Source organism: Microtus pennsylvanicus, chromosome 4, assembly GCF_037038515.1.
Source record: "Microtus pennsylvanicus isolate mMicPen1 chromosome 4, mMicPen1.hap1, whole genome shotgun sequence".
Taxonomy (NCBI): Eukaryota; Metazoa; Chordata; class Mammalia; order Rodentia; family Cricetidae; genus Microtus; species Microtus pennsylvanicus.
The window spans coordinates 55,850,464-55,873,547 of NC_134582.1; the positions used below are offsets into that span (position 1 = coordinate 55,850,464).

A 23,084-nucleotide genomic window follows, 5' to 3' on the forward strand; every position below is an offset into this window, starting at 1 on the left:
TGTCAAGACCCTCACCACAAATTTGACAGCAGGAATCGGGGCAGAGAACACAAAGAACATGTGACAGCTGTGTTCGTTTGATTACAACTGATCTGAGGGTGGGCTCTCCCTTACAGATTCGGCCTTTATTTGGAAGGTCCTTGACTCTTGGACTGCTGAGGGGCTCAGAGCAAGGAAGGAGGCACCGGCAGTAACAGCTAAAGAAACAGGGAGCTAAAGGGGAAAACTGCCCCTCCTGGGAGGTGTAGGGGGCTAGAGTTGAAATTGATTAAAAACAACACTGACAAGGAGTGAGGAGAAGGCAGAGACGCCTGAAGCATTAGGGCGCAAGGACAGAGAGAGACCCGCGGGCAGAGAGGGGGGGCGTGGGGAGTGGGGAGGACTCCGCGGAGGAAGCAAAATAGGAAAAGCTACGAGAGAGGAAGGAGAGGCAGACAGAGGGAAAACCGAGGGACAGGGAAGCTCCAAAGAGAGCGCCCAGGAGAGCGAGGTGGGGAGAGCAATGACGAACAGGAGGGCGGGAGACTGGGGCGGGCGGCAGGGCGCGGCGGCGGGCCGGGCCTGGCTGGGGGCGCCCCCACTGACCCTTGTCGCCGCTTGCTTTCCTCGCAGGCTGCGCTTTCCTCACCTACTGCGAGCGTGAGTCAGCGCTGAAGGCCCAGAGCGCGCTACACGAGCAGAAGACCCTCCCCGGGGTAAGTGGCCCCGGCGGCGATATAGCCGGCCGCGTGCCGACAGGGGGCGACTTCGGGAAGTCGGGCCACGACGCGCGGGGCGGGGACAGCAGGGACCCCACGGACCGGGCTGTCTCCCGCTGAGCCCCTGAGCTCGAGGTGCGGGAGAGGGGTAGTGGCGGGGGGAGGTGCAGTGCAAGGGCCGCGGGCACAGAGCTGGGACGCGTCCGCCGCCTCGGCTCCCGGCCGTCCAGGCCCGACGGGGGACGAACTTGGCTGTGGCCAGGAGCCCAGACGGGGTTAACGTGCGCACGGCCCGGGGCGGGGCGCCCCATGTCCTGGGCCTGGAGCCGCGCACACCGGGCGATGCTCCGCTCGCTCCCGAGAGCATCCGGCTGGGCCCCGCTGGGGTCCAGCACCCGCAGCTCCCGAGCCCCGAGCCGCTGTGGGAGGGGCGCATCCCCGGCGCCGCGAGTGAGATCACCGCGGTTTATTTAAGGAGCCAGCCCTCGTCTTTGATAAAGTATAGCGCTTGGCCCTGGTTTATAGCTTCTGTGAGGGGGAGAAGGGAATTATTTATGGTCCCCCTAACTGGGTGTGATATCAGCCGTGGCTATTATCGAGGCTAGTTCATCACCATAAAATAAGAAGTGTCCCTCGGGTCAAGGGTCTGTGCGGTCTCTCCTATGGGTTCAGAGAGATTGGTTTGGGGGGTTAGGAAATATACAGCCGCTGGGCATCTAAAGATAAATGGAAAGAGGTGTGTTTGTGGGCATAGTTGAAAGAATAAGCAAATATACAGGTTTTTTTTCGCGTATACAGTGGGCGCTGCTGGGCAGCACGTGTGTTTTCGATGTATGCACGCCAATGCTTAGACACGCGTGTTTACATTCTTACCAAGCAAACCGTATGTAAACACACGTTTCCATTTCTGCCCCCACAGCAGGAAAGGTTAACCAGGTAGATGAGAGCAAATGGCACACCCCAGGGTGAAGCAGCTCCCCTTCTCTACCTCCTTAACCCCCTTGCTTCAGAGGTCTTTCATTAAGGCTATGGGTCGAGAATGAGGAATTACACAGTCCCTTCCTTCCATGATGACAGTCTTTGTATTGTATTTTGGTATTTGTGATTGCAAAGCGCGGGGCTGAGTCATCTTAATAGCACAGCCGCGGATGCAAATGTATGGAAATGGAGGCGCGCACAGATTTTGTGTGGAGCGGGGCTTTGGCAGGGTGGCCGTTCCCAGTTGGTTTTTTAGTGGCGCGACTACATGCACATATATTATAGTAATACTTTCTGGGTGCCCTCTGTAGGATGGCAGAAATGTGCTCCACGTTGTGCGTTATGCATAAAGCCATATTGTAAGACAGTCAAAGGTTTCTCGGGAAGGTTTGCGCTGATTAATAAAGTGTTTATGGCACTTTGTTTAGGGGAAGATTGTGATAGATATTTGAGAACCACCCAAATGGAATAGAAAATACCACGTTGTTATTGGAGGCCCTCCATCAGCTTGAGAGAAATTGCTGGAGAGTTTCATAATGGCTAAAAGTCAGAATCAAATGGGGAAACAGAAAGAGAAGGTGGGAGGATGGTTTGGATTTTCGAAAAAGGAAAAGCGACTGTGGATTGTTCCAGACCTAACCTTAACTCGTGGTTGTTTATTTTACATATAATAGAATAGCTAAATGATGGAGTGTATTAGTTCTTTAATAATTTATAGAAATACTTTGATGTTGCAGTAATTACATTAAAGGTCACATATCAAAGGTAATTTGGTTGAGCAGCTGTGATGGTTTCTCAGAAGCAATCAATATCACTGTCCGTGGTGCTGATTTCACCAAGGGGCCTGCCAGATTAAAGAAGGCTTATTACCAGGCAGAAAGGCCCAGGGGAAATCAGGAGCACGGTGGAGCGAGGCGCCAGTCCCCCTTCCACCGATAATTAACACCATTCTCCATAATCTGTGCTAATCCCTCATACTGGGAGATCCAGTGGCATTTTTCTGAAATCACAAAGACAAGTTGGGCAAAAGGCGAGAAGAACCATGAATGTATGTTGGCAGAGATGGGGTGGAAATAAATGTCTCTGGTGGGGCTCAGATACAGCTCAGAGTTCCCTGTGCCACCCAGAACACCGACCTTTCTTCAAAGGCTTCCTGAGGAGACTCGCCCTCACAAGCCTGCTCGCACAATTCTCTGGGCCGGCAGAACTCGCAGGGGGAGACACGGAGAGAAAGATAAGAGTTGCAGCTACAGGTTCTGAGGGCACATTGTCCCCACGCAAACTCGCATGCAGACAAATGGAAAACAAAATGACCGAGTAAAATTATGCTTTAAAGTGGAGTCATTTTGATCCCAAAAGCAGAACTGCCATTATTATTGTGAGCTGGTTCTCTCCTTGGAGATCAGAGGAAGTGTGCCGCCAGCAAATGCAGGGAGAGGCCCAAGCAAAATGCTCTTCAACCAAATCATACATCTTCCTGCCAGCTGAGGCTGTGCTTACAGATGCCTCTTTGGTTGGAAGTGGGGCACAGGAGAAACCTCTTCTTGTCTGGGGAGGCCATAGTAGGGGTCCCAGTGAGCACCCTCCACCTCTGACTGAGGAGAATGAAACTGAAATGGGAATCTGGAAAACTGGTAACCTCAACAATTTAGGCACTTTTCCAGGCTTCAAAATTCATTAAATCAACCCATTGAAATCACCTGACTACTTTCTTACTGAGGAAGGAAAGTAGGGAAAGCTGGTCCAGACAACACACTCTCCTTCCCAGCGACTTGCAGAGCTGGTATCACCTTGCAGCAAGAAAAAAACAATCCATTGTTGTGCACAAAGACACGTGAGCACACGTGCACACATCACTGAGGCTAATAAGACCAGCACAGCAACCGCAGCTAGAGTATAAGCACTCCTCACCTGCATCCAGGAGGACAGGGGAGCAAGCATTCCTCGTGGAATAAGTAGGATTTTAGGGAGCAGGTCCCCCAAGGGCTGTTCTTCTGAATCAGAGGCCAACTTCCTTGGAAATCAGCCTAATTGAAGCTGCTTGGAGGGCTGATGGAGTCATTGCCTGGACCAGTGTCACAAATGGATTATTATTCTTGAATGTGGCATGGTTTCAGTAAAGTGAGATTACTAGACCATGAAGCCTCACCAGGGTCCTTGGGAATATGGCCTTTTGCCAGAAAGTTAGCATGATGTATTTTTTAAGACCTCTCTCTCTCTCTCTCTCTCTCTCTCTCTCTCTCTCTCTCTCTCTCTTCCCTCTGTCTGTCTCTGTCTGTCTCTGTTCACTCTTTCCTAATAGACCAGTCCCTTCTATCATTCGTCTTTACAGGGTACAATCACATAATGTGACTTCTCGACCCATCAGCAAGCATTTTCCAATATATCGCCTTCTCTCTTGGAGTTGCCCATCAAACTGGGGACAGAAGCCACACACACAAATATAACCAACCATGGAAGACAATAGACATTGCAATAAAATGGCCAGTGTAGTCACCTGCTTAGCATTCACAATGAATACTTGATAAGCACTGTACTTTAAATGATAGGCTTGATGCTACTTGTCACATCCCTTGCCTCAGTCTCCTTAAGACCACCCTGTGAGGAAGACACCGTGATTTCGATCACACAATGGATAAATAGCTCTTGTTCAGTCACTGCCACTCAAATTCCTCACTTGTGTTTGTGCTGTCAGTTGCTTTAGAACTCTCAAGGGGACAAAGATGGCACTGGGGGTTGGATTTCCTTCAGGACATGAGCCAGTAAGAAGAGAGTTGGGAGTTAGATGACTATGCTAGAATAGCAAGAAACAGCCTTGCACTATGCATGCCCATCAAGGCAGGAGCCTGACCAAAAGGCCCACCTGAAAGAGAGGTGTTCATGCCTCACACCAGGGCTGAGAGCTCTCCAGAGTCTGGGGAGTGCACAGGAGACCCAGTGTAAGAACTGTGTGCCTTAAAACACAGCCCCACTGCTGAGTTCCAGATGCTCCAGCCTTTGGGACTTTGCAGAGGATTGTCTTCCAGGGACAGCCCATCTGCTCCCAAAGTTGGAAATATGGGACCTAGGAAACAAAGCTCTGGCTAAGAAAATACAGACAATGTGATGAGAGGTGGCCAGAATTACTCCTTCAGTAGCAGAAAAGTTCTTGGCCAGAACTGGAAGAAGTGGGGTGCTGGTTTCAGTTAGCAGGAGGCCTGGAGGCAGTGAGGAGGAAGCTGGTGTGGAGGGGAACTGGCATGCGGGAAGGGAGCTGTTTCTTCTTGGTAAATATCGTAGCGCCAATCTGCTACTTAAGATGGGCTTCTGTACCCTTAGTGGGCAACCAACACACGCTGCTTCTTTTTAACCACCCCTGAAATCACACAGGAGACATGCAATGTCTCTGTCAACTCTGGTGCTTGCAATGCAGGAACTGTCATTTCCAAGGCAAATCAGGGTGACCTTCTGAGAGCGTGTTAAGAAAGATAGTAAGATAAAAAATTGACCAAACATAAAATTCGAGTTGAAGCCCTAACATTACTGTCCCTTCGAGCATCTCACTTTCGCTTCCCTTTTTCTCAATTTTGTTTTCTCTCTTTGCTCACTTTGGTTCTGGGTGTTTTCTCCTGCTCTTCACTCTGGCTAGTTCCATTTGCCTCTCATTTCCACCTTCCTCTTTTTTCTGCCCTCTCCCTGTCTTTTCTGCCTCCTCTCCTTACCCCTTTCTCCTGTTGCTTAGCCCACTTTGGCACCTAGAGTAGGCTCTCGTGGGTCCTTCGTCAGCATTGAAGGGGCTTCCCCAAAGAGGCCCATCCCCCTTTCAAACTGCCCTGCCACGGAAGGATCCGTCTAATTTTATGTACAACTGTAAAGATGAATGATAAGTAGAAAGGATAGAGGCAAGAAAGATGAATAAATTATAAAGGGCAAATGATGACAAGCCAGGGGTCCCCAGAGACAGTGATATGATAACAGAAACTAGAGACAAATTTATGAAGGGTGTAGTTAGCATATTCAGAGGCTGTGAATTCTACGGGGTAGTTTTACAACTCCTAGTGATAGACATAATCAAAGTGTTTCAGTTTAGAGATGTGATATATTTCTACTTGTCGGTCTTGCAGGAGGTGTCGCATTTGTCTCTGTGTAGTGAATCTGGGTCTTGTCACGACCTGTGTCTTCTCTCCCAGTCTCTGCCACCTTCTGTGTCTCTATTTGAGATAGTAGTGTCGCAGGCAGACCTACACACTCCTCCTGCTCTCCTTCTGGCTGAGTGCGTTAGTTTAGGAATGATAATGACAAAATACCACCAACTGTAGGCTTCAGACACAAAAACATCTTGGTTCTTGACTCACAAAACAAGGTTTGTAAGGTTTGTCTCCACTGAGGGCTTAAGAACAGTGTCTCACACTCTACTCTTCTAGCTTCTAGACGTCTAGGGACCCACTTATCTACAGGTGCCCTTACTGGTGCCTTAAGTTATAGTCCCCAGTCCTCTATCTCTGCACCCATGTGCTTCTCTTTGAAAAACATTAGTCACACTGGGTCATAGTCAATCCCAAGGACCTCAGCTTGGTCCTCTGTAAATATCCTATCTCTAACGCATCCTCACTCACACAGACAAGACTTCATTCTTTTGGGCACAAAGTACAGTTTAATCTGTAACTTTGAACAACATACTACCTTTGACTATTCCATGGCAGAAGAAAAAGATCTTCCATGGTGCCCGAACCATGGGGATCCCATAAGGCCTTTCTCTGTGATTTACACTAACTTCATACTTTCATTCTTTTGTGAGGAAAATAGGTGGTATATCTTTTTCTTTCCCATAGTCCCCAAAGAGGAATTGCCTATATTTCCTTTAGGTAGTGGTCCTCACCTGTATAATTTAGTACCCAAAGAACCTGGGCAAGTCTGTAGATGTTCCTAACATCTGTGAGGAGTAACCAGGGATAAACCTAAAATCCTGAAATACACATAGCTGCCTCCCCAATAATGATCTGTTTCCCCAAATGTCATTTGTGTTTAGGAAGAGAAACTGTCTCAAGGCCAACAGTGGTGTAGAAGGCAGGAAACACAGCAGACTCAGAGACTGAGAATTTCCTCTTAGTGGCTGGTTCTCATTCATTTTGAGGACAAATCCAAAGGTCCTGATGATAGAAGGAGTTGGAGGTTATGTTAAAGAGCATTCATTAAAAGGATATGAACATCCAGAGCATCCAAGTCTGCCTCCTTCCTCTGGGCACAAAACTGGCCATGCCCACTTCATGCTATAGCCTGCAGGGCAGACTCGGCCCAAGACCTGCCAGTTTGGGTACCATTTCCAGTCCTGCTCTTTCCCCTGACTCACATGGAACCAATGATCTGAGTGACATGAGATGAAGGTTTGCTCATGACCGAGATGGAATAAGAACCCAGGCCTTCTAAGCTTAACCACTTGTGAGGGCCCCACCTCCCTCCTTCGGAAGACTCTCTTCCCCCCAGCAGGAAGCCTGTATGCCAGGCTTATGTGCAGCCCAGTATCCCTTTGCTATGTGGCACCACCCTGAGCCCACTATGCAGAAGGCAATACCAAGGTGAAGAGAATGCTGAGGCCTCAACAGAAGAGTCAAAGGGATTTTTTCCCAGAGACAGAAATAAGGGTTACACCTACAGCCCACACAACTTGCCTGTCTTTCACTCAGCCCACATTGCCAGCCCGAGGTTCCACTGCTCCCATTGCAGAAACAGCCTAAGTCCTCTCTGCCTCATGATTTTCCTCATGCACCTCCTTCCTACACAGGACACTTTCTTCTTCTTTTCCCTATCATCATTGGCCTTAAAAGTCCACACGCTTATCATTTAAATGACTGTAGACTATGGGACACCCAGAACCAGAAAGCAACAGTTCCTGTTACCCTGGGTCTGACTTCAGGAAGGCCTGTGAGTAAATGGTTGCCGTTTAGGGACCTAGGTGTAGGTAGAGCTGACAAAACAATCCATGTGTCTGCAGCGTAGCCCAGACCCTCCCCGGGGTCACCTTCTAGGTGGTTTACCTCCAGAATCCCTCCTAATTCTGACATCCTTCATATTTCTAAGAACAATAGAGCCAGAATTCCCCACATCGCTTAACAAGACAGAATAAAGGGCCAGTGGGAAACTCTACTCTCTCGTTTGACTCACGTGGAATCAGCGATCTGCGTGACACAAACTGAGAATTTTCTCCAGACAGAGATGGAACAAGAACCCAAACCTCCAAGGCTCAGCCATGTGAGAGGTCTCCAACCTCTCCCTTTGGAAGACTTTTTCTCATGCCTGAAAAGGAAGCTAATATATCGAGTTTATGTGCAGCCCAAAATCCCCCTCGCTAGTGTGATCACATTTTCTTCCACCATTGATGACAAGCATAATAAAGCAAGGGTCAGATATGTCCCTCTCTGATGTACTCACCCTGAGCCAGAACATCAAACCCACCCTTCACTCTGCTCAGTCTGAGGGTTCAGAGAGGCAATTTGCAATTTGCCACAGAACTGGCTGATTGTGGTAGAGTACAACTTGTCCTGTGTTCAGAACAGAAGAAAATTAACACAGTAGATTGCTGAAGATGTTTATAATGTGGTATTAATGACAGGTGTCTGGGCATTCCAGAAAGATAAATCAAGCTGTCCCAAGGAATTCTAGTCCCAGTGGTGACCACTCAATTCCAGGCCTTTGCCCTAGTGGTACCTTCTTCATTGGATAACCAGCGTTATCCTTGTGAGCTAAAACTCTCATCTCCTTTACCCAGAAGATCTTCTGTTACCCAAAAGATCCAGCCAGTGGCCCAATCCTCCTCTGAGTTCCTCAGACCCCCAAAGCTCTTGCTCATGTCATCTTCCTCGAAGGCCTCTGTCTTGCTTCATCTCCTTTTCTGGACACTTTCCATTCCCCCTCACAGCCTAAGTCTGACATGAGTTCCTCTCTTCAGACTCTGCGCAAGGAAGATTTGCAATCCCCAGAGTCACCAGCACTGCTTTTTAGTCCCAGAGTCTTCTGTTAACATTGAGAGTCAGTCACCAGTGCTTGCCTTGCTTAGTTCCAAGGAAAGCATGGGGGTAAGTTAAAGGCAACTTCTCTTTCTGCTGAGTGTCTCCGCTGATCAGGACACTTCAAAAGGGCACACAGACTGATCTATCCTCACAATTCCACTGCCCATATCATGGACAGCCCCCCAGAGGGTTCCTAGCTTAGCTTTCCCTGTTGGGTAGGTTTGGAAAGAAAACAAATCTGGCTTGGTGGTGGTGGTTGCATGAGGTGCATAAGGAAGGCATGTTGGCCCCAGTAATCGTAACTGGTGAGGATGTGAGTGTGGTGTGTGATGTGAGGTGTGTGTGTGTCCTCGGGAGAAGGAGCCTGAGGTTGGGTTGCCACAGGGGCTGTGCCTGTGAGAGTCATGGTGAGACTATTAAAGGGTTTCTCGACCTTTCCTCAGAAAAGAAGCCTGAAACACAAGATTTCTGTGTGAGCTACTGCTTCTGGAGGGATGTGCCTTAGGACTGGATGAGTTCCTTTTAGAAAGCATGTGTGTGGGTGAGCAAAGGACCAGATGCCTCTGTGTTTTGGACCAGTGGGGTTCCGGAACTATGGGCTGCCTTGAACCATCAAAGATGAGCAACCCCAGGTGGTGATGGCAAAAGTGGTATTGTTCTTTATCAAAGTCCTCATGAAAATAGTTGTAGCAGAAAAAAAAAAGTCTGCTGTTTAATGGGACCAGGTCTTTCTTGGTCCCCCAAGTCTATTATGGTGTAAAAGCACAATAGGATCAAACACACTTGTGGTATGCCCTCAGGAAACCACCAGGGGGTGCCAGAAAGGTAGCATTCTCTTCTGGTTGCCAAGTAGGCACAAGGCAAGAGTTTGACCCAAAGCCTTGTACCTAATTCTATGTCCAGAAGAGAAGAGGCAAAACAATGCCAAACACTTGATTTCACCCTTAAAACATCAACAGCTGTGGAGAAAATGTCATCCTTCTGGATGACTTGAGTCTGAGCTTTTTACTTTCTATAATGAAGTCACGTGTATGAGCCCTTTATATGCCAAGAATTGCTATAAATAACTCAAGTGTAATTATTAATGACAAAACACTGATGTGAGCATAGATGACCTTCGGGGGCCTTTGCTGCAGTGAAACCCTGTGATTCCTAACTCGAGTATATTTTAAATATAGAACAATAAAAATACAAAATGGTTAAAACATGCAGCTTGGACTATTTGACCTGTTTGTTTTCAGACAAGAATAATGGCAGTGAGCCATAATGACCAGAAATTGTCCAAGGAGGAGGAAAGCAGAATTTTGCTGGATGTGTAAGGCAGGAGAATTGGGATGGTGGAATGTTATTTAGATTTCTACCCTTATAAAGAGAAAAGTTTGTTTGAGCTATTTGGGATGCTCTAGCCCGTTGCCAACTGTCTTACAGCAAAGCAACCCATCATAAAGAAACAGAACCACATATATCAGCACCAGAGAAGAACAAAAAGGAGGAAGTGATCTAAACAACACACTGCCTTAAAGGGAATATTTTCCAGTGCTATCTTGGGGACCTTTTGGAAATTCAACATTGAAGCCATAGCAGTTACCAAATTAAATAAGTAAATAAAAGCTTTGGGGATGGGAATCTAAACTTTCCTACTACTCGGGGCTGAGAATGGAGGATGTTTGGAGAATGAAGGACTTTTCTCACACTCATGTTATTCAGAACCTCCAGCCCCTTACATCCTTACAGTGAGGACTCATAAACTTCAGATGAGCAAACCTCCCAAAATCCTATACACACTGTGGCTCCAAGCTCAGAATAAGCTCAGAAGCCCACCCCCACACACACACACGCTTCTCTTCCCCTGGAAAAATTCTGCCACCCCACCTGACTGACTGCCAGAATCCCCCATAGGTCAGAACCTCACTTCAAACTCCTGGTTTCCTTGGTGGAGCACTCCCAGAACATTGTCACCACTACAGGTCTACTGTTGTTTGACTCTCCCAGACTAATTATGGACATCAGACCACAAGACCACTGGACTAACATTGCTAGGGCTTTATTAGAGTTAAGGAGGTAAAATCTTGAGTTGCAACTTCACGCCATATGACTTATGTCTCTCAAACTGTACCATTTGCATTTGAATAGGATCCCTACAGAATTACTAAACATGAAGAAGTTTGACAGTCGCAAGCATGATCTGACATTCTAGAGGTTGTTGTCAGTGTCTGAACAACCCCAAAAGCAGATTGTAAAAAGCATTTGAAAGCAAGTGGAGCTTTCTCAAATGGGCTTCAGACAGTGACCCCAGGAAACAAGTCCAATAGTGAGAAACTGTAAAAGGGAAGAGAAGAAATCAAATGAAAGGCATGCTGACAAGCAGGCCAACATTCACCACGAGAGGTACTCAGCCCACCAAAAGATTGAGAAACAATGTCAGATATATTCCCTAGAATCCTCCCACCCAGGGACCAGTATACACATCAATGCCCACAAGATTTGACTGAGGATGTGTCCATGAATTGTCAACTCCCCAGCTCTTCTGCCTTGCCAGTGGGGTGGCAAACTGATACCCTTGTCCAGACAAGTCTCTTAAGCCAGAAGTGCAAGTGCTGGCAGCTGGGAGTTAACCCACCATTACTGAGGTGGGGATGGCAAAGTTTTAAGGACAGGGTTCCATCTGCTTCTGCTGTCTGAAGCCTGGCAGAATGCTCTCAAATGGGAAAGCAGGTATGGAACCCTGCCTTCGAGCCATGGTGAGAGTCACCATTCACAGAAAACTCAGTATGACCCATGTGCTCTGCAAATACCCTCTCATGTAAAGAAATCTCACACTGTTCCTAAAACCTGAGTGCTGGCAGTGCTGTTGTTAATATGAGAAAAAGGAGAAGGGGTTTGCCCAAGGTTCCGTGGCCAGGACACCAGCACCATGGGCTGCATAAAGCCAAGGACAGTGCCATCATGCAGAGGAATGACCACAGAGGTATCCACAACACAGACTCTGGCGTTGGTTCATCCGAATAACAATGTCAGGGTCAGTTTCTTCCCTTGTAGTTAGAAAGAGGCTTTCCTTGCTTCATGCATCAAACATTCAGCTGAGAAGGGCAGGGTCTGCTGCCTCAGTCCCTTATCAGGAATGTGAAAGCTTCCCTGAGGTTCCCCGCTCAGCAGACATCTATGTATGCCTCAATAACCAGAGTCATGTCACAGAGCCATGATAATAAGTGCTTCTGTTTGTGAAGAAAAGAGAGCTGTGTACTATGAGGAGGGACCAGTAGACTTTGCCCCCAGACGGGTAGAGATGGGCAGAAGTTACAGAAGAGCAAGCTGGATGAAGCAATACTGCAGCCCCAACCACAAGCTCCATGAGCCGTCAGTTCAGAGCATCACTGGATAGCTTCAGCCCAGACGGACTGAGGTGAGCCAGGAAGGTTGCTCGGCTCTGCCCTCTGCTCCTTAAAACCCCTCTCGAGACTCAGTCAGTCATGTACAAAACCAACCAGGCCATGCGCTAATATCAGTCAGCACCATGGACAAGACCCACTCGTTTGCCTTCCGGAATCTGTCAGCACCATGGACAAGATCCACTCTTTCCCTCTCAGGCGTCGGTCAGCACCATGGACAAGACCCTCTGGCGTCTGTCAGCACCACGGACAAAGATCCACCGGGGTCACCCTATGAAGTCAATCAGCAACATGAACAGAAACTCTAAAGCCAGTCAGCACAACACAGAAGGGTCATTCAACCGCCCCTTCAGGTGACCCGACCTACCCAGAAGTGAGACAGGTCACAGCTCTGTCTGATCCGAGATCCAAGGATTCCCCTGACTTTTACTATGTTCCCACTGCACCAGAACTGATACAGTCCTCTTCCTCTCCAGCTCTCCGAAGCCCCTTTATAAAAGGACACTCAGGTCCTGAAGGTCAACAAAATCCCTGATACTGAATGGGTTAGGGGCCCACATTCACACAATCTGGCTTCCAATCCCAGCTCCCTTCTGTGCTGTGTGACCTGGGGCTAGTCATTTCACTTCTCAGAACCAGTGGTATGTTTGTACAAGGACTGCCTATGGAATTATTACATAGTGTATATAAATCCCTGAGCACCTGTTAACAGTAGGGGAGGTTCCCACTGTCCTGCTGCTATTCTGTCTCCTTCCCCAATATTACCTGACCCACCACTGCCCCTATTTCCCTGGATGACAGATAACTTTAGATGCATAGCTACAAACATTCAGCCACACAACCCAGCCCAGGACTGGTCACCTGGGAAACCATCACTCCCCACCCATAGAATGGCAGTAGTGACAAAAGCACCCATGGAGGTGGCTGCACCAATCCCTGCTGAGGCCAGGATATGTTTGCAGAACGCATTTTTAGATCATTCTATTTGTGCAGCAGGAGAGTGATCCTTGTGTGAGAAAGACACTTCTGTCTCCACCTCCCATTCATTCACTGACTTTTCACCATCAGCGGAGTGAAGGGAGCCCAGGGGACTGCAAACCCTAAGCCCACAGGAACAGACGCAGGAGCATTCCCAGTCCTCTGTGTGGTTGGAATGGTCCAGCAGGCCCTTCAAGACAGGGAGACAGAGCATCTGAGATGAATATGCATTCAGCCTCTCCCGGCAGCCCTGACAGCTGGCACCCGACAGCTGGAACCGCTCAGGGCCTGCGAGAAGGTTTTTAATTCAATTCAGTAAGTGTTTCCTGAGCACCCACCAGGAGCTTGGCCCTACACTGGGTGCTGTTTGGCAGATGGAAGCAGGAGAGGGCAAGGACCCCCACCTCCCTTTGGGGCTTCCCTTCTGCGGAAGAGGAAAGGTGTACATGCCAAGCAATTAGAGGACAATGGATTGAGACTTGGGCTGAAATTCAGAGTCCGCATGGATCAGAAGTGCTGAGAGGAAGTGACTATTCATTGAGTCTCCTCAGCAAGTCACTGTGCAGGGAACAGTGGCACAGCCTTTGAGAGACGGGGGGCTTGCAGGTGGACAAGAGAATCTGGAGGTAGCATACCCAAGAGGTGACAGCGTGAACAAAAGCAATAAGGAAGGAGAAGTAGTTGTAGCAAGAAATTTACTCAGAAAGGAGTTGGGGGAGGGGCTTTATAATTTGGGATTGAACTGCCATCCAGTGAGAAACGTGGTCCCTTTTCCTTGGGTGCTTGGATACTGCAGAGGCATCCAGAGTAAGAAAGAAACTACCTCATCATTGAGCAGCCTGTGCAGATGGAGACCAGGGAAAGCCTAATGGAGGAGGGGCACAGAAATGGGAGCAGGGCACTGTGGGTGGCTTTCCTTAGTCTCCCTTTCCACTGATAGACTCAGTAGGCAGAACTGGCCTTCCTGGGGCATCTAGGGCTTGTGCTGAGTATCTGCCTAGCAGAGATGCCTCCCTTGATTCTCTGAAAATCTTGCTGGTGGGAGATAGAAAAGAAATTTAGTTCTCTCTGGGACTCTGGAGCTGCCGAATAATACTGCTCTCCTTTGATTACGTGGAAGACAGTGCCCACCTGCAGGAGAAACTCTGTATGACAGGACCAGCCACACAGAACTGGCCAGGGTCCTGGCGATCTCACCATTATACATGGAGTTTTTTGGCACTCTAGTTTGTATAAAAAGAGAGAAAAAAAGATGCTCATACACAGAGGTGCAGAGGATAGCCTGGACTCCTACACTGTGATTCTTCCGTGTGCTCACCTTGGTGCTCCTGCCTTAGAAACCCTGGATGCCCTGCCCATTATATGATCACCAGAAAACCTCGATGCGTCCTCTTAGGCCAGTAAATCTCAATGTGTGACTAAAATGCTTCCCTGCCATTATTTCTTTCCTAAGAATCATGGAAGCTCTGAAAAATTAGACTTGGAAGGGACCTTAGCACCATCCACTTGCCTCCATTTTGAAACCAGCTACGGCAGTCCAGACACAGTTGGGCGCAGCTCCGCTGAGTTGCCTAATCTTGGTTTCCTCTGTAGTGAAGCCTTTATTCAGGATTGACATATTAAGGGACCCCACTATAATTCACGAGATGGGGAGGACACAGGCTCCATTAGCGTCCATATTAAGGGGCGTGCTCAGCTCAGTTTTATTACTTTGGAGTAAAGACTCCATCAGTGTTTCCAAGTTAACGTCCTGCCAAGCCTGCTTTAGTGAACAGATACAAAGTCGTGGTGTAATTAGCACAGCAATGCCATGACACAATACTAGTACAGCACTTGCAAGCACTGTTCTCAGCTGGGCATGATGAAGGCAGGCCTCTGCAATTTCAGCTACTTCGGGAAGCTGAGACAGGAAGCTCACAAATTCAAAGCCTGCCTGGGATACTAGGCAGCTTAGTGAGACCCTATCTCAAAATAAATAAAAAATAAAATCAAATACAAAAATTCTGGAGATGTGGCTTCATAATAGAGTGTTTGCTTAGTGTGTGTGTGAAGCTCAGGGTTAATCTCCAATACCCACAGCAAGCAAGCAAACAAACAAAAAACCCCCACTAATTTATTTATTTATTTATTAAAGATTTCTGCCTCCTCCCCACCACCGCCTCCCATTTCCCTCACCCACACACTGAGACAATGGGGATGTTCTATCGGGAACCCACTAAGGCCAGCTAGCCTGGGTCTGAAAAAGCATGGGATAAAACCGGACTTGCTGAACATAGCGGACAATGAGGACTGCTGAGAAGTCAAGAACAATGGCACTGGGTTTTGATCCTACTGCATGTACTGGCTTTGTGGGAGCCTAGGCAGTTTGGATGCTCACCTTACTAGACCTGGATGGAGGTGGGTGGTCCTTGGACTTCCCACAGGTCAGGGAACCCTGATTGCTCTTAAAACCCCACTAATTTCTTAGACATATTTTGACAAATGGTCATCTTGTCTTTACTCACGTGGTGACCAGTGTTTTGTGTCCTGGAGCTGGGAATGTAGCTCAATTAGTAGAGTGCCTATGTAGTGTGCACAGGTTCTGTATTTGTTCCCCAGAATAACACTGGTGTGGTGTTGCCCACCTGTACTCTCGGCACTAAGGAGGTGGAAGCAGGATAATCTGGGATTCAGGGTCATCCTCAGCTACATAGTGAGTCCAAAGCCAGCCTGAGCTACATGAGACCCCTTCTCAAATAGAGGTGTGCATGTGTGTCTGTGTCTGTGTGTGTATCTGTGCATATGGACTTTAAAAAGATCAATTTCATCTAAATTCCAAATTATCCTCAACCTTGTCTTAGTGAGTGCTAAATTTATAGACTTCAAACAACTCCTTAGTATTTAGCATCTGTCAAACACAAAGAACTCAAGGTTTCCAAACCCAAGAGATCACAACCTCTTCAGAATGCTGTCCCTGGTAGGTATGAGTCCCATGTTCTAATGTACACTGTCCTGGGAGTCTAAGGGCTCTGACTACAGATTTCCCTGGACCCACTCCCTACTCTCAGACTCCATAGGTCATTGCTGTTGTTGTGAGCTCTAGCCCTCTTCTAACTGGGTGTCTCTGAAACTTTTAGGTCACAAGGAAAATATGTTCAATCCATGATGGGTCATTCCATGATGGCAAACCTGCCTGCCACCTATTTAAGTCCCACTTTCTCCTTCCCCCAAGTTTTGGGACAACAGTATGTGCTATCTTCCTCTCTTTTTAGTAAGTGATTTATCTGGGGAAACTTCATATTTTCTTTTAGGATAAACTGAGCTAATGTGATGTGCTTGTTTTAATTTGCAAGGTTAACTGATCTAATTATCACCGGCATTTAGTTAAATCCTGTGCCTGGGCCGGCTGCAGGTGTGGGCTTTGAGTCCCGCCAACAAGAAATCTCTAAAAACAAGCCAATCTAATGCTGTGGCTCTGCTGGTATGAGAGCTTCCCTAATAATTTATTTATTTAATAATAATGTATGAATTTATTAACAGCCAGAGATAAATAGAGGGTGTATTTATATTAAAGTACCCTACAAGGAACTACTAGCTGATTCCTGGGCCTCCTTCACAGAGGGCACATCTTTCCAGCTCCATACCTGTGGATATGGAAGGAATACAGGAAGATATCCCTTCTATAACAGTGCAGGAGGTGAGCTGGTCCAGAGTGGGTTGCAGATCAGGAGTTTCGAGTTGAGCTCAGGCTCCAAAGGAACCAGAAGTGTGGCTTCACTCCTTAAAAGCTGGACTCAGTCTTACAAAGCACAGGTTCCTAAGAAGAAAAGTGATGGCCCCCTAGTCTTTGAGCTGGGAATATGGCCTCTGGAATTGGTGTGTGGCACTGAGTGTTACTCCTCTAGGTCCCATGTCCCAGGAATGTGGTAGCAGAAGTAAACCTGAAGGACATTGAATGACCGGTGAATATGATTGACAATTGTAATATGTGGCTAGGTTAGGGTGGCCTAAAAAGAGCCTTGGAAGGCAGGTAGGAGGAAGCAGGCAACCTACCATATACACACCACAAGGAATTTTTGGCTTTATGAACCTACCTCTTCCCTAGGACACAAAGAACAGCCTCCAGGCCACCTGGAGCTATAAAACCCCTGCCAGGGCAGCTCAGGGTGCCAACACTGTTCAAGGGACTGCAATGGAATGACACATGGCCAAAATCCTGTTAGGTTGTATTGTTTTAAGTGTGGATCAGGTCCAACAAGCAGCTGCACTGGAAATGCATTTCCTATAACCTGAGGCCCAGATGCTGGACGGTCTGAGTCACTCAGTTTCCAACCAGTGTGGAGCTCTCTTCTATCATGTGAATGGCCCTGAATGAAACTGCACTTACATAGTCACATGTAAAATGTGCATGAACACACAAAGTGTGTGTGCGCGCGCATGTGCATGCATGTGTGCACACACACAGACTTGCAAGCACACACAGAGATCATAGCTAGTGTACTCTTGCAAACACAAATGAGTACACACACCAGGGCACATGCCATGTATGTACACAGAGTTACATATACATTGCTGCTGCAGGCACACACACACACAAAACATATGCATGCACATATGCTGTTCCTTGGCCTCCTTAGGAACTGAAAGAGAATGTGACTCTATAGAGACAGGCGAAGATAAACTCTTGATTTCTGATTTCCAAAGCAGTTTGGACAAGGTCCTCTGAAATGTATTAAAATGCTAATCACCGCATCTGTCTGAACCCTGGCAGCTGTGTGACTTGGGGGGTGGGGTGGAAACAGAATGGACTGTGCAGCCTGGAGCTTCTTGGCTCTTTTGTCACGCATTCTCCGTTCTCTACCCCTTGCCTGATCCCCGTGGGCTACACAGGCCTCTTCTGGCTCCAGTCTGCTCGACAATGGCCTTGGCTCTGATGAGCGATAATCCCAAGGGTGTGGGTCCTCAGTGCTAACATCACTGCCTTTCTTCTAGCTCAGCCCAGAGCTCTTTCTATCTAAGGTCCCAGGCTGTATCCAGGAAAGCAGAGCCAAGTTCCTCTGTATCACTGACATGGCCTCCCTACTCCCAATCTACAGACCCCAGATACCTCCTCTCAGACTTTCCACCAGCTACAGGTGATACCTGTGCACTACTTCAGGTACTCACCTACCCGTGCCATGACCTTAGTGCTGACGCCAATATCCAAAAACAGCTCCTGCACCTGATGCTTCACTAATAGGCAAGCTCTGCCTTGCTCCATCCGTTTCCTGGCCTGCCATTCCCCAGTAGTTAACATTCTAAACCCAGCTTAGCATCATCCTCTCCAGGAAGCCTTCCCTTATCTGGAGTGGACTGGATAAGCCACCTTGTTCGCCATGCCCAGAGTATAACCATGTCCCTCCAGCTGACCCTTTGTCTGGATTGTGTGATGTAAGCACTGGCCTAGCCAGTTCTCAGAAACTATGGCCATTGGAATATGTGGGAGGATAGATGTGTAGGTGGGAACCTAGATGCCTGAAACAAATTACACTTTTAAGGGAGCCATGAGCAGATACCCTGGTACAGGATCTGGTCAGCCTGTGTGAGCACAGGCCTCACAGAAGGCTGCTTATGCCCACATCCTCCACCCCACCTGATGAGAGCCAGGCTCTCAGCAAAGCACAGTTCCATTTTTCCTCTTAAGCATCAAACTGTCATTTCACTAAACACCATCTGGAGACTCCTGGCTTCGGCTCCTCTTTTCTCCCAAACTCTTATTAATGTGATGGGTGTTTATTCCTTCTTCCTTCTCTCCACTTCCTCCAGAGCATCTCAGCCCTGTGGCCGGCAGACATTCATCTTATCTTCTGGGAGCGCTCCTCTGCTAGGGTGGGAGGCTGTGTCTTGAGCTCCACTCAAAGCAGCTGACAGTGACAATGAGCAGCCAGAAAAAGAATAGGAGTGAGTGTGATGGCTCTCAGAAAACAGTCCCAGGCAGGCTGGGAAGGAGCATGGCAGAGGATGACTGAGGCAGGAGCTTGCATAAGCAGAGCCTATGGTGGCACATCGCTTACCTTCCTTGCTGCTGTGATAGAATCCTCAACAAAAAGAACAGGAAGAAGGGAGGGAGTGGAGGGGAGGAGAGAAAGGAGAGGAAGGGAGGGAGGGAGAAAGGGTTTACTCTGATTCACAGCTTGATGGTACATCTTGTTATGGTTAGGAAGTCATGGTAGCAGGGACATGAGGCAGCTGGGTCACGTTAGACCCACAGACAGAATGCAGAGAGAGAAATGCTGGTGTTTGGATTTCCATCTCCTTTTTATTCAGTCTGGAACTCTGGTCTATGAGATAATACTGCTCACAACCAGGGCCATTCTTCCCATTTTATATAACCCAATCTAGAAACTCCCTTTTGTCTCATGATGCCCAGAGGTTTGTCTCCATCATGATTGCCATCGAGTGGACAGTCAAGAGTAATAGTCAGTGGCCTTACACTCTGGTGGGTTGATCTTCCTAAAATCCCAGGACTCTCAGTGGCTCCCTAGTGCTGCCAAATGAACCTGGGCATTCTAACAACAGTACTTGAGCTCATTCTCTCTGTGGCCAGCACAGAGTGCTTTTTTTTTGTATGTGTGCCCATGCCATGGAGCCCCACTAGCCTCTAAATCATTTCTTGAAATTTATTTGTTTGTATTTGTGTCTGCGTGTGTATGTGAATTTATCTGCATGCAAGAACCTGTAAAAGCCAGAAAGTGATGTTGGAGCTCTTAGAATTTGAGTTACAAGTGGCTGGGAGCTGCCATGTGGGTGATGAAAACCAAACCCTGGGTTCTTTGCAAGAGTAGTAAACATTCTAAACCATCTTACAGTCCCTGGTCTCCGGTTCTTGCTTGTCCTTGAAGGGGTGCTCTATATTTCTCTAAGCTGCCGTCCCTTGCCACCCCACCTGCACTTCCCTTCTTTCTCACAAGTCATGAAACCCCTTCTCTCATGATCTGGTCCATGTCACACTGCATCACAGAATTCACGGGCCTCTCTTGAGGTGCATCAGTCTCTTCTGATGGTGATCACTACTACACTCGACCGAGAACACAGTGGGTTCACAGCCAATGCCTTGTCCTTAAACCAAGTGGATGGTAGCAGTGACCCCAAAGAGATGAACCCCAACTCCTTAGAGACTTCTACTTGTCATCAGAGTCTTCCTCCGGTGTCCCCTTGGAGGGCTTCCCATTCTGGTCTTTTCTGGGCTGTGGCCTGGGCTGGCACTCAGAGGCCAGCTCGCTTCCTCTGGTAGAACATTAAACTAATGTGTGTTGTGTCTCATTAGTAGCATTCTGCTTGTGCCAGGGCCAGGCAATTTGATGGGTACTTGATTGGGTATTCTGTTTATTTATGGCAGGAAAAGGATTCTTTATGGAGGACTGGGCAGCACATTTCTGTCCCTGTGGCACTGAGAACTTCTGGCAATGAAACAATTATGAATTAAGACTAAATAAATAATATACAGTAAGCAATACAGACTGCACGCCTCCACAGAGAGAGCTCCCCATGGGTAGGCTATAGGAACAACCACAGCCAAGCCTAGAGACTATGCACAGCCCACTCAGGGGGCCAATGGCAGCACAAACTGGAGACTGGCTCCATGGCCTGGCAAGCCTTCACTTTCTTCCCTGTGCCTCAGTCTTAACAGCTGCTCCACATTCACAGGAAACCTGTAGCTCTCTGGTCTTACTGATTGTCACAAAGCCAGAGGCAGGTGTTCTGCTGAATAGAGAGACCAGGAGGGGCTGTAGAGGTGAAAGATCCCCCAGGAAACAGCACAAGTACTTCTAACCCATGACATAACCCTGAAGTACCCAGGAGAGCTGGAGGAGACCTGCCGTCCACACTGGGATCATGTGTCCAGTAGGGAACACCAGCACAGAAAGGTGCTACAAGCCCTCCTGAGCAGGTTTGTTGGAATTAGCTGGGAGATTCAGCTGGCATTCAAAAATCTGCAGGTCACAGCATAGCCCCCAGCCTTGTGCTACCAAGCAAGAGTAAGCCAAAGCTGAAGGGACTTCTCCCTCTCTCACCTGCAAGGGTTGCTGTGTGACACACCCTTCACCCCAGTCCATGCCAGGAGTTCTGAAACACACAAGCCTGTGATTCTCAGCAAGTCTGTCGTAGAAGCACACCTCCATGCCCCAAAGAGCAGAGCAGCCAGAGCTCCAGGCTCACCTCAGGTGGAGAGTCCTGTGACATTGGATAGATGGGCACAAAGCTCAGGTGTCTCTCTTTGCTAAAGTGTGGATCAAGCCTTCCTTCATGAGCACTCAGGCAGCAGACGGAAAAGGCTCACCTGAGCTCTCTACAACCAGAGGACAGGGGTGGGGACGAGTGGGCTATGCTTGGGTGTGGTCTACAAGTGGGAGAATGGAAGGCACAGGAAGGTCTCACCCCCAAATGTGGTACATAGAGCTTTGCCGTACAAGTGTGTATTTCAGCTCACCTCTGCCCTCCCACCTTCCCCCATCCCTTTCTGCTCTTCCTCTTCATCTTCACAGAAACTCATTGTCTCTCTCACCAGCCTGTGCACTCGTGCTTTCTGCTTTCCAGAGGTTTGTGCATGAAACTAATTATGCACTGCTAATTTGGAAGCTAGCAGCTCTCCTGCTAACGTTCATTTAATTCAGGTTGTTCTGCTGAGTGGCATTTCTGTAAATATGCTAGGGGACTGGGGACCTTTCAGGGAGAGTTACTGGAGAGCAGGGTCAGGAAGAGGGGTCTGGGGGTCTGGGAACCTGTCAGGGAGGGTTATTGGAGAGCAGGGTCAGAAAGAGGGGGCCCAGGAGTCTGAAGGTTGTATGCTTGCTCCTGTGGGAGGGCGGAGTAGACGGGGGCGCCCGTCTTAACTGGAGGACTCATTAGTGCTCCTGTATGGGTCTTCTGAGGGGTAGAACTATGACTATAAAATGTCTATAAGGTTGAATGGGCCACACTGGGAAACTACCCACAAAGGTGAGAAAGTGCTTGCTGGGTTGGCAGTACTCGTTGGGCATTGGTGGTTTGCTGTGCAGGACAGGAGTCTGGCATCTCTAAGGGCAATGGGGAAGGGCGCTGGCTAATGTCAGAGGTCTTTGTCCTGGGCATATCTCTCCAGGCAAAGATGTTTGGAACCAAAGTGACCCTAAGTGGCTGGAGTCCTGGAGTCCAAGGAAAGAGCAGGGCAAATAGAGCCTGTGCATCCCTGAAGAGGGCTTCATCTCTGCCTCCTTAGAGGGCTTTAAGGAAAGGATTCGGAGTCCCTGGGCCCTAGGGTCCTCTTCTGGAAACTTCAGAGATTAATTACATTCCTTCTTCCAAGTCCATGGGATCTACAGAAGCCTGTGAAGAGAAGGGCACCTGAGGACTTGGTGAGTTCTTGGACAGCCCCAACAGGGTGCTCCTAATGGCCTGCTAAGGACTTTTCAGCTGGCCACTTCTCATCTGCTGTAGTCAAGACCAAATTCACAGGCATGTGACCTGTCTATTCCCACAAAACCCCACATAGTCAGAAAGACTCGTACCTAAATTAATGACCCTCTGTCGCCATCTCAAAGTCCCCGTTATGTTTGAACTCAGGGCTCTGCATTTTTATTTTGCCTTTCAAAATGAGGTCACTGGTCTCACATGGACCCTATTTCATGAAAATATTTTCTAAGGACTTCTGTGGCCTTTTGTATCTCATGGAAAGGAACTCTCTGAGGACCTAAGGAGGTCTTCTTCTGTTGTCCCCCCAGGTTACAGGTCGGGCTCCATTGTATGCATTTTCATGTATTAATAATTTGACATTTCCATTTGTTCCTATTCAATAAATTCCTCACACCATCTAATTTAGAATCAGACTATCTGCCCTGTACACTATCTTTTTGCTTTTCTCTTGGAGGACCTGGTGAGCATCTCCCCCATAATCTCACTCCTCTCTCCTAACAAACCTGAGGCCTTAGTGCCTCTCCATTGTAGAAGGATGGATATGAGCCCAGCTGCAGTATTAGCCTTCTGGTGAGGACTATGAACTCTAGTCTCAGGTGGCTGGGAGGCAGCCCAGCTGCCCAATCACAGATCTCAGGCATGTC

General features: G+C 48.2%; 1 protein-coding gene across 50 annotated transcripts in view; it reads left to right on the plus strand.

Annotated features, from left to right (window-relative positions):
- Celf4 (CUGBP Elav-like family member 4) overlaps positions 1–23,084 on the plus strand; it is a 278,709-nt gene that overhangs the window by 73,542 nt on the left and 182,083 nt on the right. For 43 of the 50 annotated variants that reach the window (XR_012910319.1, XR_012910316.1, XR_012910315.1 and 40 more), the window contains exon 2: positions 613–695. Coding sequence is in view for 36 of the 50 variants with exons in the window: in XM_075969125.1 (XP_075825240.1) it covers positions 613–695 (83 nt within the window). In the remaining 14 variants the exon portion in view is untranslated. Of the gene's footprint in view, positions 1–335; positions 491–612; positions 696–23,084 lie in introns of those variants that run through there. The other 7 variants (XM_075969134.1, XM_075969136.1, XM_075969138.1 and 4 more) reach the window with 5 other exon arrangements.